At 42.4% G+C, this 18420-nt stretch overlaps 1 protein-coding gene across 1 annotated transcript; it reads right to left on the minus strand.

Annotated features, from left to right (window-relative positions):
• Positions 1 to 358: 358 nt before the first annotated feature.
• On the minus strand, positions 359 to 2750 carry LOC308378174 (interferon-induced transmembrane protein 1-like). Its single transcript, XM_080855013.1, has 2 exons — positions 2408 to 2750; positions 359 to 1521 (listed from the first exon to the last, which is right to left on the minus strand). Exons 1-2 carry the CDS (start codon positions 2570 to 2572, stop codon positions 1384 to 1386), a joined length of 303 nt encoding a protein of 100 aa, XP_080711139.1. The 5' UTR covers positions 2573 to 2750; the 3' UTR covers positions 359 to 1383.
• Positions 2751 to 18420: the final 15670 nt, after the last annotated feature.

Genomic DNA, 18420 nt, shown 5'->3' on the forward strand with positions numbered 1-18420 from the left:
AAATTTCTCATTTAATTGAATCGTTTTTTTTTTTATATAGTTTCAATAGTTTATGTATGTGACGGTACGCATAGCGTCCGTCATGGCAGTAATATACTGCCTCCATTGACGAACATGTAAACAGGTGCAAATGTTTTCCTATGTGTTGCGTGTCTGTTATCTGGTTCATACACTGTATCGTTTTTATGTTTGTTAACCAGGTTCATCATCCAAACTCCCGTGATTCCCGTTGCAAATGCTTTCTACAATCATTACACTTCTACAGTTTAAATGACCACACCATACAATGTCTTGTATTAAATGTTCCGTTTATTAGGGTTAAGAAATCATACATAACAATTTCATAGCGCTTGTCTTACCGTTGTTAAGTCTCGTCTTACGTTAGTTTGTTTATTTTGTAAATATACCGCGATTATACGCGAGTTTTCAAATGAAATATAACTTCCGGATGAACAAGTTTTTATAAGAATATTTATGCTGATGTATCATGTGTCGGTTATGCCGTCACCAAGCCACTGTTGTACTACCAGGGAGTAGTCTGCTTTCCCAGATGTTTGGGTACATTGTGTTAAGTATGGCTGCTGATAGCCACAGGTGTTGGTGCCTGACTTGACACACCTGCAAGCAATAATTGGCATGAGCCAATTGCAGGCTATGTCAAGGGTACTTAAACCTGCCTGTTTCTTTGTTTCGAGAGAGCTGCCAGTTAATAAGACGTAAGTCTTAGGAGCTCTCATTCGGACTAGTTACCTTGGTCCTTTTATTTGTCAAGTCAACTGCATATTTGTATTGAGGCTAAGATGCTTGATTATTTGTCCATGTTGCAACATTTTTGTATTTAGTAATGTCCTTGTTTTACCGCCTTATGGGCCTTATTTGAGGGAATAAAAACCTCATCTTTTGTAACATCTACATCTCCTGAGTCCTCCTTTGAGACAACATCTTGCTCAAGACTGTCAAGCCATCCCTACCTTTAACAATGTAGGATTGGCATATAATTGTGTTATAGATTGCTACTGACTATTTCCCTCTAGCAAAATAATGAAAACCATTACAAAGATAGAGTTTGCCATTTCCACGGTATATATAGCATAAGGTACTCTTCTCTCATTGCTACTGACTATTTCCCTCTAGCAAAATAGAGTTTGGTATATATAGAGATAGAGTTTGGTATATATAGCATAACATGCTTTTCTCTCATTTATTAGAATCCATCTTTGATCACGGGCGTGCTTCCATAGCGACGCTGAGTCAGTCTCTTGCCAGAAACACGAGATTGTCAAACATCCCGAAAGGGGGACAAAATCCCGGACAATGTTAGAATCCCTGCCGATGAAAAAGTGATCGAAAAGAGGACACGTCCCGCAAAAAGAGCGCGTCTGGTCACACAAACACTCTCGACATGATGAAGACGATGATGAGGACGAGACCGCAGACCAGGGCAACGACGTTGAGTATCTTCGTGGTTCTGGAGGTGCTCTCTGCCTTGGTCCGGTCACCAGCCAGGTTGGCGTTGTTCACCTTAAAGAACAAGGCAAGGCAAGGCAAGTCGAGTTAATTATTATAGCACGTTTTATATATAGACACAATGTCCTTTGAGTGCAGAGAAGATATTACATTATCTTAAATAAACAAACACAATTAGCAAAAGAAAAAATATTTATGTACATAAATAAAAACAATAAAATGAAAATACAAACAATAAAATGAAGTGTTTAAAACAAAGACCTATAGTCATGAATTAAAAAAGTTTGAATTCCCTTTTTAAAAGAGAGCACTGAGTGTGATGACCTTAACTCCAGAGGTAGGCTTATCCAGAGGGCTGGGGCACAGTAACTAAAGGCAACGTGTGCAGCATTGGTGTTTATTCTGTGGGTCGTGAGAAGACATTTGCTGGAGGAGGCAACACGCTGGATCATAAAATGAAAACAAATCGGAAATATAGGGTGGGGCAAGGCCGTTAAGACAATATTAATTACAGACAAGAAGGAGTATTTTAAACTCAATTCTTTGCTTTACATGGAGCCAGTGAAGTGATTTAAGAACAGGGGGGTGATATGATTACATTTTGATGTTCTAGTGACTATTCTAGCAGCTGCATTTGGGATGAGTCATAACATAAGCGCTTCAGATCTTCCTTACGGAACCAAATGGAGCTTCCCACCCCTGTTATTGCCACCAACTCCCCCGGTCACCACACACACACTCACACACACACACACACACACACACACACACACACACACACACACACACACACACACACACACACACACACACACACACAACCACCAACTCCCCCGGTCTGTTTGGCTTACCGTACACATATACTGAAAGCACAGAGGAGGCACACACACACACACACACAAACACACACACACACACACACAACTACAAGGAAACTTACCATTGAAGAGTAGATGATGGCAGCGATCCCCACCGGCCAAAAACAACAGAGGCAGTTGAAGATGGACCAGGCCAGATAGGAGGGGGGGGCAGGGGTGTCGGCCCAGTCCATTGAGGAAGGAGTCTTCTCCATGCTGCTAGCAGTGTGCATATCCAGAGAGGACATGGTGTGCTGGGAAGCGGAGAGGAGAGTGTGTGTGTGTGTGTGTGTTGTTCTCTCCTCACGCTAAGGCTTGTGGAAAGAAAGCGGAGAGGAGAGTGTGTGTGTGTGTGTGTGTATGTTGTTCCCTTCTCACGCTAAGGCTTGTTGAAGGAAAGCGGAGAGGAGAGTGTGTGTGCGTGTGTTGTTCTCTCCTCACGCTAAGGCTTTGTGGAAGGAAGGGAGAGAGGAGAGTGTGTGTGTGTGTGTGTGTGTGTGTGTGTGTGTTGTTCCCTCCTCATGCTATGGCTTGTGGAAGGAATGTGGAGGAGGAGCCTGGGAGGGATGTGTCCAATTAAGCTCTGAAGCATGACGCCCCCTGAAAAAGTTTTACTCTGTGTTTGTTCTACCCAAATCCCTTTGTGAGGAAGTCAGTCACTGGACAGGCTGCCACACACACACACACACACACACACACACACACACACACACACTCACACACAGGAAATCATTCACTGGACAGGCTGCCACACACACACACACACACACACACACACACACACACACACACACACACACACACACACACACACACACACACACACACACACACACACACACACGCACACAGGAAGTCAGTCACTGGACAGGCTGCCACACACCACAGATGCTGTGAAACTGCAAAGACAGGTTGATGTTGAAAAATACTAAATTCTTCAAATCAATCCTGAAGCTCATTGTGAGTCAATGCAGTGCAACTAAAACAGATGATGTTTTTAAACGTCTTGGTCCTATTAAGAGTCTAGCTGCTTGAAGACAGTCCTTTTTAAATTCAACCAATAGATAATTAAAACATAGATAGATAGATAATTATATACACACACACACACACACACACACACACACACACACACACACACACACACACACACGCACACACGCACACACTCAGCCCACAGATGACAATGGCGATGGCTGCTGAGGGCCACACACACACACACTCACATACACACACACACACACACACACACACTCAGCCCACAGATGACAATGGCGATGGCTGCTGAGAAGAACTTTCCACTCCAGCTCCAGCATGCTGAGTGCTGATTCACTGTGGCACTCTCTACAAAGGGCTCTCACCCCCACCCCTCAGACAGGCTCTCTCTGCTCCCATTACATAACCACTGGTTCTGTGTGTGTGTGTGTGTGTGTGTGTATGTGTGTGTGTGTGTCTGTGTGTGTCTGTGTGTGTGTGAGTGTGTGTGTGTGCGTGTGAGTGTGTGTGTGTGTGTGTGTGCGCGTCTGAGAATGTGTGTGTGTCTGTCTGTGTCTGTGTCTGTGTCTCTGTGTGTGTGTGTGTGTGTGTGTGTGCGTGCGTGAGAGTGTGTGTGTATGTGTGTGTGCATGTGTGTGTGTGTGCAAGTGTGAGTGGCTTCACTGTCCCTGTGTTTCCATGTGCTGGCTGTAAAATGTATGTGTGTGTTTTGAGCAGAGAGCACACAGGTAGGAGAGTGACGGCGTTGTTGACGCTGTTGTGTGTGTGTGTGTGTGCATGTGTGTGTGTGTGTGTGTATCACACCCAGGCCACCACCTGTTTAATCACCACCTGTTTCATTCCCAACAGCTATCAGAACGATGAACTCACACTAAAATGTCGAATATCAAATGTGCAGTATTACTACTGCAGAAACTTTATTTCATTTCAGTCACCTTATTCTTGTGTGTAATACAATGATGTTAGTTCTATTCATGCTCGGAGGATATGCAAGGACTGTGCAATACTACAACGTGCCTAAGGGAAGTAATTATACTCCAATTAATAAACATAACACAAAAAGTAAGGTCATTTGAGTTTGGTAGATTATTTCTTTGGTGTAACAATGCTTCTAGGCAATTATCTTAAATGGTGCCACATGTGTAAGGGGCATGCCTTTGGGGGATAAGCAGCAGAGCTGAGTGTGTGGGTTGCCCCCATGAATAATTTGACAAATCTTCTCTGCCAATGCCAAACAGCTCATTCTGCCATCGACTCTTGTTTGGTGTTTAGTGGATTGGATGATTGAAGTTTGGAAGAAACAAGACATATTGGCAATTTAACACTTTATTAATTTAACAAACAGGAGCCTCAGTAGCGTGTCGAAGAACCATCCACAGCCTCAACATCCTGGCACCTCATCCTCATGCTGGTCACCAGCCTGGTCACACACACTAGTTTGATCTTTGTTGGGAGTGCTGTTTGTGCCAGAGTGACCAACAGAACCACTTTGGCTGACTTGCGACAAATGAAGAATGGGATGCCAAGTGCCAGTCAAACTAAATGTAATATACAACCCAAATGAATACGTACAACTGTAAATAAGAGCAAATGAATACACAGGTTGGATGCCAATTAGATGAAAACCTGAATGCACTATACAATAACATAACCTGGGATGGATATCCAAACCTGAAATGAATGATAGAATAAGAGTGGAGGGGAAGAGAAGATCAGACAGACAGAGTGATAGAATAAGAGTGCAGGGGAAGAGCGGATCAGACAGACAGAGTGATAGAATAAGAGTGCAGGGGAAGAGAAGATCAGACAGACAGAGTGATAGAATAAGAGTGCAGGGGAAGAGGGAGGAGAGAAGAGGGAAGAGAGAAGAGGGAAGAGGGAGGAGGGAAGAGGGAAGAGAGAAGAGGGAAGAGGGAAGAGAGAAGAGAGAAGAGGGAAGAGGGAGGAGGGAAGAGGGAAGAGAGAAGAGGGAAGAGGGAAGAGAGAAGAGAGAAGAGGGAAGAGGGAAGAGGGAGTAGGGAAGAGGGAAGAGAGAAGAGAGAAGAGAGAAGAGGAAAGAGGGAAGAGAGAAGAGAAGAGAGAAGAGGGAAGAGAGAAGAGGGAAGAGGGAAGAGAAGAGGGAGGAGGGAAGAGAGAAGAGAGAAGAGGAAAGAGGGAAGAGAGAAGAGAAGAGAGAAGAGGGAAGAGAGAAGGGAGAAGAGAGAAGAGGGAAGAGGGAAGAGGGAAGAGGGAAGAGGGAAGAGGGAAGAGAGAAGAGGAAAGAGAGAAGAGAGAAGAGAGAAGGGAGAAGAGAGAAGAGGGAAGAGGGAAGAGGGAAGAGGGAAGAGGGAGGAGGGAAGAGGGAAGAGAGAAGAGAGAAGAGGGAAGAGAGAAGAGGAAAGAGAGAAGAGAAGATCAGACAGACAGAGTGATAGAATAAGAGTGCAGGGGAAGAGAAGATCAGACAGACAGAGTGATAGAATAAGAGTGCAGGGGAAGAGGGAGGAGAGAAGAGGGAAGAAAGAAGAGAGAAGAGAGAAGAGAGAAGAGGGAAGAGGGAAGAGAGAAGAGAGAAGAGGGAAGAGAAGAGAGAAGAGAGAAGAGGGAAGAGGGAAGAGGGAAGAGAGAAGAGAGAAGAGAGAAGAGGGAAGAGGGAAGAGGGAAGAGGGAGGAGGGAAGAGGGAAGAGAGAAGAGAGAAGAGAGAAGAGGGAAGAGGGAAGAGAGAAGAGGGAAGAGGGAAGAGGGAAGAGAGAAGAGGGAAGAGGGAAGAGAGAAGAGGGAAGAGGGAAGAGGGAAGAGAGAAGAGAGAAGAGAGAAGAGGGAAGAGGGAAGAGGGAAGAGGGAGGAGGGAAGAGGGAAGAGAGAAGAGAGAAGAGGGAAGAGGGAAGAGGGAAGAGGGAAGAGGGAAGAGGGAAGAGGGAGGAGGGAAGAGGGAAGAGAGAAGAGGGAAGAGAAGAGAGAAGAGGGAAGAGAGAAGAGGGAAGAGGGAAGAGGGAAGAGGGAGGAGGGAAGAGGGAAGAGAGAAGAGGGAAGAGAAGAGAGAAGAGGGAAGAGAGAAGAGGGAAGAGGGAAGAGGAAAGAGGGAAGAGAGAAGAGAAGAGAGAAGAGGGAAGAGAGAAGGGAGAAGAGAGAAGAGGGAAGAGGGAAGAGGGAAGAGGGAAGAGAGAAGAGGGAAGAGAGAAGAGGGAAGAGGGAAGAGAAGAGGGAAGAGAGAAGAGAGAAGAGAGAAGAGAGAAGAGAGAAGAGGGAAGAGAGAAGAGGGAAGAGGGAAGAGAGAAGAGAGAAGAGAGAAGAGAGAAGAGAGAAGAGAGAAGAGGGAAGAGAGAAGAGGGAAGAGGGAAGAGAGAAGAGGGAAGAGGGAAGAGAAGAGGGAAGAGGGAAGAGGGAGGAGAGAAGAGGGAAGAGAGAAGAGGGAAGAGGGAAGAGGCAGCCCAACCAGTCTAAAGTGGTTTTGTACCTCAAGACCTTTGTAGCCCCCCCCCCACACACACACACACACAAAATACAAATAAAATACTACAACTATCCTACTGTCACACTCTATCTTACAATTCTGCAAATGACAAGTTATCTACCACAGATTATCTGCAAAGTTAATACCATTAAGCCAAACCAATTAAGACAACATTTTATATCTTTAAGTATTGTATTTTATTGTAAACGTGTTAAAAATGGAAACATGGAACATGAAAAACAAATGTAATTGTAAAACTGGACAGAACACGGCACGCTAGCTTGACATAGGTAACCTACCAGCTTTATACTACCAATACAAATATAACAAAGATACAAGCATGTTATTTTTGATGCTATTGCTGTATGTTAACATGCATTTGGCTAGATAACAGTATAATACCGAATTAATATTCAAAAGTCAAGGACATTAACTTAGCATAGCAAGAACTCTGCTTACCTCGATATGCTACTTTAAATTTAATTTGAATTCTTGAAGGCTAGCAACTCCTTTTTTTGAGGGAGACAGGACACGCGTCGAAACCTAACCTAACATTTTCTGTACAATGATGAGGACGATGAGGATGGGGCCGACGACCAGGGCAGCGACGTTGAGTCTCTTCGTGGTTCTGGAGGCGCTCTCTGCCTTGGTCCGGTCACCGGCCAGGTTGGCGTTGTTCACCTTAAAGAACACACACACCTCAGCTCTTCCTTACAGGACACACACACTTCAGATCTTCCTTACAGAACACACACACTTCAGCTCTTCCTTACAGAACACACACACTTCAGCTCTTCCATACAGGACACACACACTTCAGCTCTTCCTTAAAGAACACACACACTTCAGCTCTTCCTTACAGGACGGCCAATAAGAATACACACACTTCAGCTCTTCCTTACAGGACACACACACTTCAGCTCTTCCTTAAATAACACACACACTTCAGCTCTTCCTTAAATAACACACACACTTCAGCTCTTCCTTACAGGACGGCCAATAAGAATACACACACTTCAGCTCTTCCTTACAGAACACACACACTTTAGCTCTTCCTTAAAGGACACACACACTTCAGCTCTTCCTTAAAGAACACTTATCCTTTTTTCCTATTTGTCATCTGTTGTTTTTGTGTGTGATGGCTAGGTTATTTAGTTGTTGTTTTTTTTCCTTTCTTTTATCTGGTGTTTGTATGTTGATTTCTTCTTTGTTATGTGTTTTTTTCCCTTTCCTTTATCTGTTGTTTGTATGTTGATGTCTTCTTTGTTATATGCTTTTCCTTTTTTTTATCTGTTGTTTGGTACGTTGTTTTCTTGTGTGGACCCCAGGAAGAGTAGCTGGTGTCTTTGGCATCAGCTAATGGGGATCCGAATAAAATCAAAATCAAATCAAATGTTCCGAACCCCCCTTAACTGGTACTTTTGCCTTCTTTGGAGGGGTATAAGTCTTAAATGGGGAGGTCAACCTCCAAACAGTGTAATCGTGTCGTGTAATCCGGTATGTATCTGATGTCTTGCTGCAATTCTGCTGATCGTTTGTTGTGTGTTGTTTTTGTTCGTCCTGTCTTATTGTTGTTTCTATGTTTATGTTCATGTAATGTATGCTTACTGTCTGATGGTGTTGTAGACCCCCACGAAAATGATGATGGTACATCTCAAGGGGTTATTCCAAATAATAATAATTTCCAATAACATTCCCCCCACCCTTGCACCCACCCACCCCTGTTACTGCCCCCAACTCTCAGTCTAATTGCTGTCTACTCTGAGAAAAAAAATCATTCAATCAAAAACCCATTTATTCAAAGTGGGGTAAAATGCCCTCTATCGCATCAAATACTGAAAAATGTCCCTGCTTCTAGAGACGGCTGATGCTAACGTCTCCAGCTCAGACAGGTTAAGAGGGAATCAGAGCACAGTAAAAATACTTGAGATGGGGGAGCCCTTCATTCAACTGGAGAACAGTTAGATATGATTGTCGTCATGCTCCAGTCCTTAAAAATAAAAAAATCTGAAAGTTTCTGACTAGTCAGTGAAATGACTCTCATTAGCATGCTGTATGCAATAGGTTGTGTCGTATTTCTATCTACTTATGACTGTATTATTGAATAATGTGTGTATTGCTGGTACTGGAATATGGACATCTCAACAAATAGAGGTAGCAGTTAGATGAGAAGACTGCCATAAGGCAGAAGGGCCCTTTTCAGAGGCATCCTATGGCAGACAGGCCTGTTCTTATAAACCCTAGAGGCAGACAGGCCTTTCCTTATAAACCCTAGAGGCAGACAGGCCTTTCCTTATAAACCCTAGAGGCAGACAGGCCTGTTCTTATAAACCCTAGAGGCAGACAGGCCTTTTCTTATGAACCCTAGAGGCAGACAGGCCTTTTCTTATGAACCCTAGAGGCAGACAGGCCTGTTCTTATAAACCCTAGAGGCAGACAGGCCTTTTCTTATAAACCCTAGAGGCAGACAGGCCTTTTCTTATAAACCCTAGAGGCAGACAGGCCTTTTCTTATAAACCCTAGAGGCAGACAGGCCTGTTCTTATAAACCCTAGAGGCAGACAGGCCTTTTCTTATAAACCCTAGAGGCAGACAGGCCTGTTCTTATAAACCCTAGAGGCAGACAGGCCTGTTCTTATAAACCCTAGAGGCAGACAGGCCTTTTCTTATAAACCCTAGAGGCAGACAGGCCTGTTCTTATAAACCCTAGAGGCAGACAGGCCTTTTCTTATAAACCCTAGAGGCAGACAGGCCTGTTCTTATAAACCCTAGAGGCAGACAGGCCTTTTCTTATAAACCCTAGAGGCAGACAGGCCTGTTCTTATAAACCCTAGAGGCAGACAGGCCTTTTCTTATAAACCCTAGAGGCAGACAGGCCTGTTCTTATAAACCCTAGAGGCAGACAGACCTGTTCTTATAAACCCTAGAGGCAGACAGGCCTGTTCTTATAAACCCTAGAGGCAGACAGGCCTTTTCTTATAAACCCTAGAGGCAGACAGGCCTGTTCTTATAAACCCTAGAGGCAGACAGGCCTGTTCTTATAAACCCTAGAGGCAGACAGGCCTGTTCTTATAAACCCTAGAGGCAGACAGGCCTTTTCTTATAAACCCTAGAGGCAGACAGGCCTTTTCTTATAAACCCTAGAGGCAGACAGGCCTTTTCTTATAAACCCTAGAGGCAGACAGGCCTGTTCTTATAAACCCTAGAGGCAGACAGGCCTGTTCTTATAAACCCTAGAGGCAGACAGGCCTGTTCTTATAAACCCTAGAGGCAGACAGGCCTTTTCTTATAAACCCTAGAGGCAGACAGGCCTGTTCTTATAAACCCTAGAGGCAGACAGGCCTTTTCTTATAAACCCTAGAGGCAGACAGGCCTGTTCTTATAAACCCTAGAGGCAGACAGGCCTGTTCTTATAAACCCTAGAGGCAGACAGGCCTGTTCTTATAAACCCTAGAGGCAGACAGGCCTTTTCTTATAAACCCTAGAGGCAGACAGGCCTTTTCTTATAAACCCTAGAGGCAGACAGGCCTTTTCTTATAAACCCTAGAGGCAGACAGGCCTGTTCTTATAAACCCTAGAGGCAGACAGGCCTGTTCTTATAAACCCTAGAGGCAGACAGGCCTGTTCTTATAAACCCTAGAGGCAGACAGGCCTGTTCTTATAAACCCTAGAGGCAGACAGGCCTGTTCTTATAAACCCTAGAGGCAGACAGGCCTGTTCTTATAAACCCTAGAGGCAGACAGGCCTTTTCTTATAAACCCTAGAGGCAGACAGGCCTGTTCTTATAAACCCTAGAGGCAGACAGGCCTGTTCTTATAAACCCTAGAGGCAGACAGGCCTTTTCTTATAAACCCTAGAGGCAGACAGGCCTGTTCTTATAAACCCTAGAGGCAGACAGGCCTGTTCTTATAAACCCTAGAGGCAGACAGGCCTGTTCTTATAAACCCTAGAGGCAGACAGGCCTTTTCTTATAAACCCTAGAGGCAGACAGGCCTGTTCTTATAAACCCTAGAGGCAGACAGGCCTGTTCTTATAAACCCTAGAGGCAGACAGGCCTGTTCTTATAAACCCTAGAGGCAGACAGGCCTTTTCTTATAAACCCTAGAGGCAGACAGGCCTTTTCTTATAAACCCTAGAGGCAGACAGGCCTGTTCTTATAAACCCTAGAGGCAGACAGGCCTGTTCTTATAAACCCTAGAGGCAGACAGGCCTGTTCTTATAAACCCTAGAGGCAGACAGGCCTGTTCTTATAAACCCTAGAGGCAGACAGGCCTGTTCTTATAAACCCTAGAGGCAGACAGGCCTTTTCTTATAAACCCTAGAGGCAGACAGGCCTGTTCTTATAAACCCTAGAGGCAGACAGGCCTGTTCTTATAAACCCTAGAGGCAGACAGGCCTGTTCTTATAAACCCTAGAGGCAGACAGGCCTGTTCTTATAAACCCTAGAGGCAGACAGGCCTTTTCTTATAAACCCTAGAGGCAGACAGGCCTGTTCTTATAAACCCTAGAGGCAGACAGGCCTGTTCTTATAAACCCTAGAGGCAGACAGGCCTGTTCTTATAAACCCTAGAGGCAGACAGGCCTTTTCTTATAAACCCTAGAGGCAGACAGGCCTTTTCTTATAAACCCTAGAGGCAGACAGGCCTGTTCTTATAAACCCTAGAGGCAGACAGGCCTGTTCTTATAAACCCTAGAGGCAGACAGGCCTGTTCTTATAAACCCTAGAGGCAGACAGGCCTGTTCTTATAAACCCTAGAGGCAGACAGGCCTGTTCTTATAAACCCTAGAGGCAGACAGGCCTGTTCTTATAAACCCTAGAGGCAGACAGGCCTTTTCTTATAAACCCAAGTGCGCAGATAGTATTTATGATAAATCACGTGGCAAACATGCCGCCTCTGCAAAGACTACCTAGGCGCGTTAGGGACAAAGGGGGGTCGGGGCAAGTTGACAGACGCCTGTGCAAAAAGCCACAAGGCAGACAATGTCAAGAAGCCATGTCTGAAAACCCCCGAGACACCTGGTATGTGGTATCACAGGAAACTGCACCATGTATCTTGAGGTGGTTAATTCTATTGTTTTCCATCTCGGTGCGGCGAGTCCTTTGACGCAAATAAGACGCAAAGGAAACCAGAGCAAAGGGTGATTTGATCAATATAAAAGTGGGCACAGGGACTTGTTGGTTAGGTTTTCTACTTGATCGCTTTAGCTTATGACTAGTTTTGGAGATGCTCCATGGACCAGCTCAGCAGTAGTTAACTCCTCTGAAATAAACCGTTCAGTATATTCATACCTATTTGCCTTGAGAAGTTTCTTGAGAACTGATTGCGCAATATGAAATGAATGCTGGGTACGCGTGTGTATGTGAGATCGTTTGTTCAGGATAGCGAGCAACTGTGAAATTTGTATTTCAATATATGCATGCATCAAGGTGGAAATATTATCAGTACTGTAAAAGTGGTTAAGAGGTGATTGTGTTGATTGCTGATGTCTAGAACAGGCATATTTGTATTGTAAGAGTCGAGCTGGTATCGCAGTAAAAACGTTCGGTGCGGAGCCACTGGCGCGCGGCCAACGCTCTGTGGTTACAAACAGGAAGTGCAGTGCAACCTAGATACGCATGGTAAAACAGACTCTGTGCAGGCAGAGCCTCGTGTCAAGAGTTCGTCTCAATGGGGACGGTCCCCAGAGAAAAGAGGTTGTTGAGTAAGGCACTTGCTGAGACATACTCAGTATAAATATAATATAAGGACAAATATTCTCATAATACAGTAAGAAGTGTTATCAGAACACTTGTGCTAATTTGCTGGTAGACAGTAGCCCATCACAGAATCATATTCGCCATTGTTAGACGTCAAGGGGAAAGCTGTGACATGAACATAAGAATTTTGGAAATTGAAAGAGACTTTGACATTTATTTTGGTACGACACTCGCTGCGAGGCTATTTATTCTACAGGCATTACAATTGTACCTCGGGCTCATAAGAAACAGAGAGCCTGAAAGTGGAAACTGATGAGATGAGCAAGTGAGACTTTGATTTTCATTGTCATACCACACTCGGTGAGACGGTGTTTCTTATACAAACGTTGTAAGTATATCCTAGGGTGGGAGACATTGAAGCTGCAAGCGGCACTCGTGAAATGGGGAAGTGACACCCAGCACGAGCCGCCGTTACACTTACATTGATATTCTCGAATGTCACAAGCTGCTATATCAATTCACATTGTGTAATTAATGATTGTTGTGTCTGTTACTGGAAAAGTATAAAACAACCACCGCTGGCTTAGCTGTCGCCGCTTCACTACTGAGGGCTGCGGGCCTGGCTCACCCATCTATTAAGGGGGTGAACACTCATGAAAGCAATACATTTAGTTTGAACAAATGATATGATCAACACATGGCATAAAGTTAACATAGTACTTCACAAAGTTAACATTGTCCTCTTCATTCTGTTTTGGGCACTTTGCATGATAGCGGGAGTTTACTTGTGGAAGCGGCACAGAGGGGGGAACTAATGTGAATGGCATTGCGTACACTGCTTTCTGGTTTTACTGAACTAAGCCCGAGACAGGGAGCCCCTAGAATCCTTAAACAAGAGATTGAAACCCAGGAATTATAATTCATAACACAGGGACATTATACACATTATGGGACTAAAGGCACATGGGTAGGAACGTTGACACAGTCAAAACAGAGTGTCCTCACTTTAAGTGGCAAAGGCTGATGCTAGACTGGTGGGCAGTCAGTCAAAGGGGGGAGAGAAATGGCTTTAAATGGCTGAGTTATTTTCACTTAAAGAATTAAAGTTTTATGACATTACTACTAAATGTTACAGTTTTTCACTGTTGCTAAAACCCATTTTTCAAAACAGTAACGTCTTTCTCAAAACTGCACACAGAAAATTGAAAAACTCACACACAAAATGCTAAACCTGACACTCCCTTTGCAAGATGACTCTTTGCTATCAAATCTCTTAACTGTTCACAAAATGGAACTCGTGTTTTCATTTGGTACACACAGCCATATTTTCAAAACACACACACATACATTCATTTAGGACACACAACTAAGCATTAGCTGCACACTACCAAGCATTTACAGCACACAGAAGTGCAAAATTGAAAACACAATCATCGAAACACACCATATGAATGACAATGACTCATTGAGCCCTTTCTCCTTTTGTAAAATGTATCAGTGTAGGCCTACATTTTTCATAGTCAAACATAAAACAGCAATACCGTTGTTCTCACAAACCATATTTACAATTTCAGTCTCCTGTTCCACCAGATTGTATTGACATAAAATTGTATACAAAATGCTTATAGTTTTTCTCAATTGCTTACACACATTTTTTGAAAGCATGCCTCGTTCTCAAAACTCTAAACACAAATCCCAAAGCAACTAACTGAAAATGCAAAACCCTTTATATCTCCTGGAAAATGCTACTTTGCTTTCAAAAAATATTGAAAGTGTGTTTTCTTCCTCCACAGTGTGGTTCTCTTTCAGTCCTGCAAAATACAAATACTGTGAGCACACTACGTATATTATATTGATATGCAGTATTACAGTACACAAGGCAGCAGTACCACAGCGGCCCAAATCTCATTAGAGATGACCATTCTCCTTCTTCTTTCTCCTGATCCTCCTCCTTCTTCACCTTGTCCTCATTCTCTTCCTCCTCCTTGTCCTCCTCTTCCTTCTCTCTGTCCTCCTACTCTTCAACCTCCTACTCCTCCTCCTTCTTGTCCTCCTCTTCCTCCTCCTCTCACTCTTACCCCTCTCCTTCTCTGGTTGTCGATCTTTTCAAAGTTTTCAATAGTTTATCAAACAAAACAGAGGCTCAAGACACTTTTATGGTGCAGTCCTCACTGCAAATTGGTCAAAAGACCTGAAAGTTTAGAGATTTGACTATTTGTGGCTTGCAGGTTGATGCTTTGAGATTTTACTTGAAAATTGTGTGCAACAACAGAACTTTGTGTACACTGTTTTGACAACAACGTGATGTGTAATTGACATCAGTGTGTTCACAAGGAAAATCGGACTCTAATGTAGATAAGGGAATCTTAAGTATTTCCCACTTGGGGCGAGCGATTGATCATGACGTGAAGGTTGTGCAGATTGTGCCGAATTTTCGCTTTTTACTTCTTAACAATAGTGAAAAACTGTAAGTATATTCTACTAAGTGTGATGACATTACTTTAAGTTTCTAAGTATATTCTACTTATTTGTAGATATAGTCAAATGTGTGAAGAACTTTAAGTGAAATGGCTTTAAATTAATGAGTTTTTTTCACTTAAAATAACTTAAGTTTTATGACATTACTACTAAATGTTTGGTATATTCTACTAATTGATGACATTTCTACAAAATTTTAAGTTCTTTGTAGATATAGTCGAATAAGTAAACCTAAGTGTTAACTTAAGTTAGGTGGCTTTCAATTAATGAGTTTTATTCACTTAATTAATTGAAAGTTTATGATATTACTACCAAGTGGTAAGTATATTCTACTATGTGTGATGATATTACTAAAAAATACTCAGAATATTCTACAACTTTGTAGAAAAGTCGAATGAGTGAATAACCTGAAAAAAACTTGTCAATTTAAAGCCATTTCACTTAAAGTTATTTACACATTCAACTATATCTACAAATTGGTACTATATACTTAGAAACTTGTAGTTATGTCTTCACACTTAGTAGAATATACTTAACATTTAGAAGTAATGTCATAAAACTTGAATTCTTTAAGTAAAATAACTCAGTCATTTAAAGCCATTTTACTTAAAGTTATTCACACATTCGACTTTATCTACAAAAAGGTAGAATATACTTAGAAACTTGAAGTAATGTCATCACACTTAGTAGAATATACTTAACATTTAGAAGTAATGTCATAAAACTTTAATTCTACCTAGATTTTTAAGACTACCTAGGCGCGTTAGGGACAAAGGGGGGGTAGGTGCAAGTTGACAGACGCCTCTGCAAAAAGCCACAAGGCAGGCAATGTCAAGAAGCCATGTCTGAAAACCACCGAGACACCTGGTGTCACAGGAAACTGCACCATGTATCTCGAGGTGGTTAATTCTGTTGACGTAGACAAAGCAAACTGTTTACAGTAATATGCAACATTGTTAAGATAGTTGAACCCATTGCTCTCCATCACGGTGTGGTCGAGTCCAATGACGCAAATACAGTTTTTTCTTATCGTTTTAGTCAACCTAAACCATGTTCACATTCCCAAAACACTTAACACATTGAGCATACCAGTAGACCATGTGAACCAAACTGTGTATACTTGCCCCTATGCTTAGAGACAAATGCTGGCAATGACACCTTCATGGATACCTGTCCCAATCAATGTTCACTCCCGGCAAAACGCTGTGCAACTACAGCATATTTTACCAATGTTTAGATAGGCCTACTCAGTTCAAAACCTAACGTAAGATCACTGTAGATGGAAAGTTGCTGCATTTGGACTGACAAATTAAGTTATATGTTTGAATAAGAAAAAATATTCTTATTTTAGCAGATAGTTTATTTATTTTATTTTAATTATTATTATTTTTGTTTTCCTGTGCACCATAGTTCTTGGTGAATTGGCATGGAATTCCTTTTTTGAAATACAGCTAGACAGGCAGAATTTAGCAACTTTAGTGATTGTATGGGATATTCACAACTCCCGCCAAGTCACAGGGTGGTTTGCAGCACATCGTAGGATGGTGTCCCTATTCCTGCCGCCGTACTCTCCTTTCCTCAACCCCATTGACATTTTTTCTCCGCATGGAGATGGAAGATCTATGACCAACACCCACAGTACCAGATGTCACCTTTAGAGGCAATTGCTGCTGGGTGTATGGACATAGCACCCAAAGACATCCAGGCCTGGATAAGGCATGCACAAAGATTGTATCCACGATGAATGGCAAGAGAAACCATATGTTACGATGTTGACGAAAATACTGTATTTTGCTGTGTTTGTGATTTGTTTCTTGATCAAATATTACGTAATTTCCCCCCCCCAAAATATCGTATTTTAGGTTTCTGATAAAACACTCATTTACAGTATTAGCAATTACAGTAAAGTACCATTACAGCACTTGTCAATTGTGACATCTATTGTGAGAGGGAAACCGACATATGAACACTGTCAGCAGATTGTTGGCTTGGATTGACATATTTCAGCATTTTAGAATTATTTGTATACTGTCATATTACAAACTTTATTACTGTAGTCCAAAGAAGTGTTTGTCTGTGTTTTTTCTCTTTTTTCAATGCAATACTACAGGAAATCTATGCCAAACTGGAGGAAACAGCATAATTTTATATATGCAATTGGCAATGCTTCAAGATGCTAGGTTTTTTTTAGGTCATTGTGTTCTGAGAGGAAACATGTGTTACAGTAAGTTATGGCAGCATTGGTTGTGGTGTGGTTGTTGTAGTGCATTTTGCACCAAAGGTTAACAGATATGCAGAGGTGTGTGTCTTTAAAGCCCACTGTGTTAAGTGATAGGGAAAAGTGACAATGGTTTGGGTACATGTCCCAAAACGATAGGAAAAAACTGTTAGATCACTGTAAATGGAAAGATGCTGCATTTTGACTGACAAATTAAGTTACTGTATATGTTTGAATAAGAAAAATGATTCTTATTTTAGCAGATAGTTTATTTATTTTATTTTAATTATTATTATTTTTGTTTTCCTGTGCACCATAGTTCTTGGTGAATTGGCATGGAATTCCTTTTTTGAAATACAGCTAGACAGGCAGAATTTAGCAACTGTAGTGATTGTATGGGATATTCTGGCCTTTCACAACTCCCGCCAAGTCACAGGGTGGTTTGCAGCGCATCGTAGGATGGTGTCCCTATTCCTGCCGCCGTACTCTCCTTTCCTCAACCCCATTGACATTTTTTCTCTGCATGGAGATGGAAGGTCTATGACCAACGCCCACAGTACCAGATGTCACCTTTAGAGGCAATTGCTGCTGGGTGTATGGACATAGCCCCGGAAGACATCCAGGCCTGGATAAGGCAGGCACAAAGATTTTACTGTATCCACGATGAATGGAAAGAGAAACCATATGTTACGATGTTGACGAAAATCTGTTGTGTTTGTGATTTGTTTCTTGATCAAATACAGTATTACGTAATTTCCCCAAACATTTTTTATTTTAGGTTTCTGATAAAACCCTCATTTACTGTTTTTGCAATTACTTTGGCTTGGATTGACATATTTCAGCATTTTAGAATTATTTGTTTACTGTCATATTACAAACTTTATAACTGTAGTCCAAAGAAGTGTTGTCTGTGTTTTTTTTAAATCTTTTTTCAATGCAACACTACAGGAAATCTATGCCAAACTGGAGGACACAGCAACATTTTATATCTGCAATTGGCAATGCTTCAAGATGTTAGTGTTTTTTAGGACATTGTGTTCTGAGAGGAAACATGTGTTTAGTTATGGCAGCATTGGTTGTGGTTTGGTTGTTGTAGTGCATTTTGCACCAAAGGTTAACAGATATGCAGAGGTGTGTGTCTCTAAAGTCCACTGTGTTAAGTGTTAGGGAAAAGTGACCATGGGTATGGGTACATGACCTAAAACGATAGGAAAAAACTGTAAGATAGATGTACCAATTGTTTTCCATCTCGGTGCGGTCGAGTGCAATGACG

This window comes from Sprattus sprattus, assembly GCF_963457725.1.
Source record: "Sprattus sprattus genome assembly, chromosome: 17".
NCBI classification, from domain to species: Eukaryota; Metazoa; Chordata; class Actinopteri; order Clupeiformes; family Clupeidae; genus Sprattus; species Sprattus sprattus.

Excerpts from the sequence above, each read along its gene's own strand:
- LOC308378174 (XM_080855013.1), bottom strand. The coding sequence starts at position 2,572 with ATGTCCTCTCTGGATATGCACACTGCTAGCAGCATGGAGAAGACTCCT. Across the intron at positions 1,522-2,407 it reads CCATCATCTACTCTTCAATG|GTGAACAACGCCAACCTGGC; the intron begins GTAAGTTTCCTT and ends TTGTTCTTTAAG.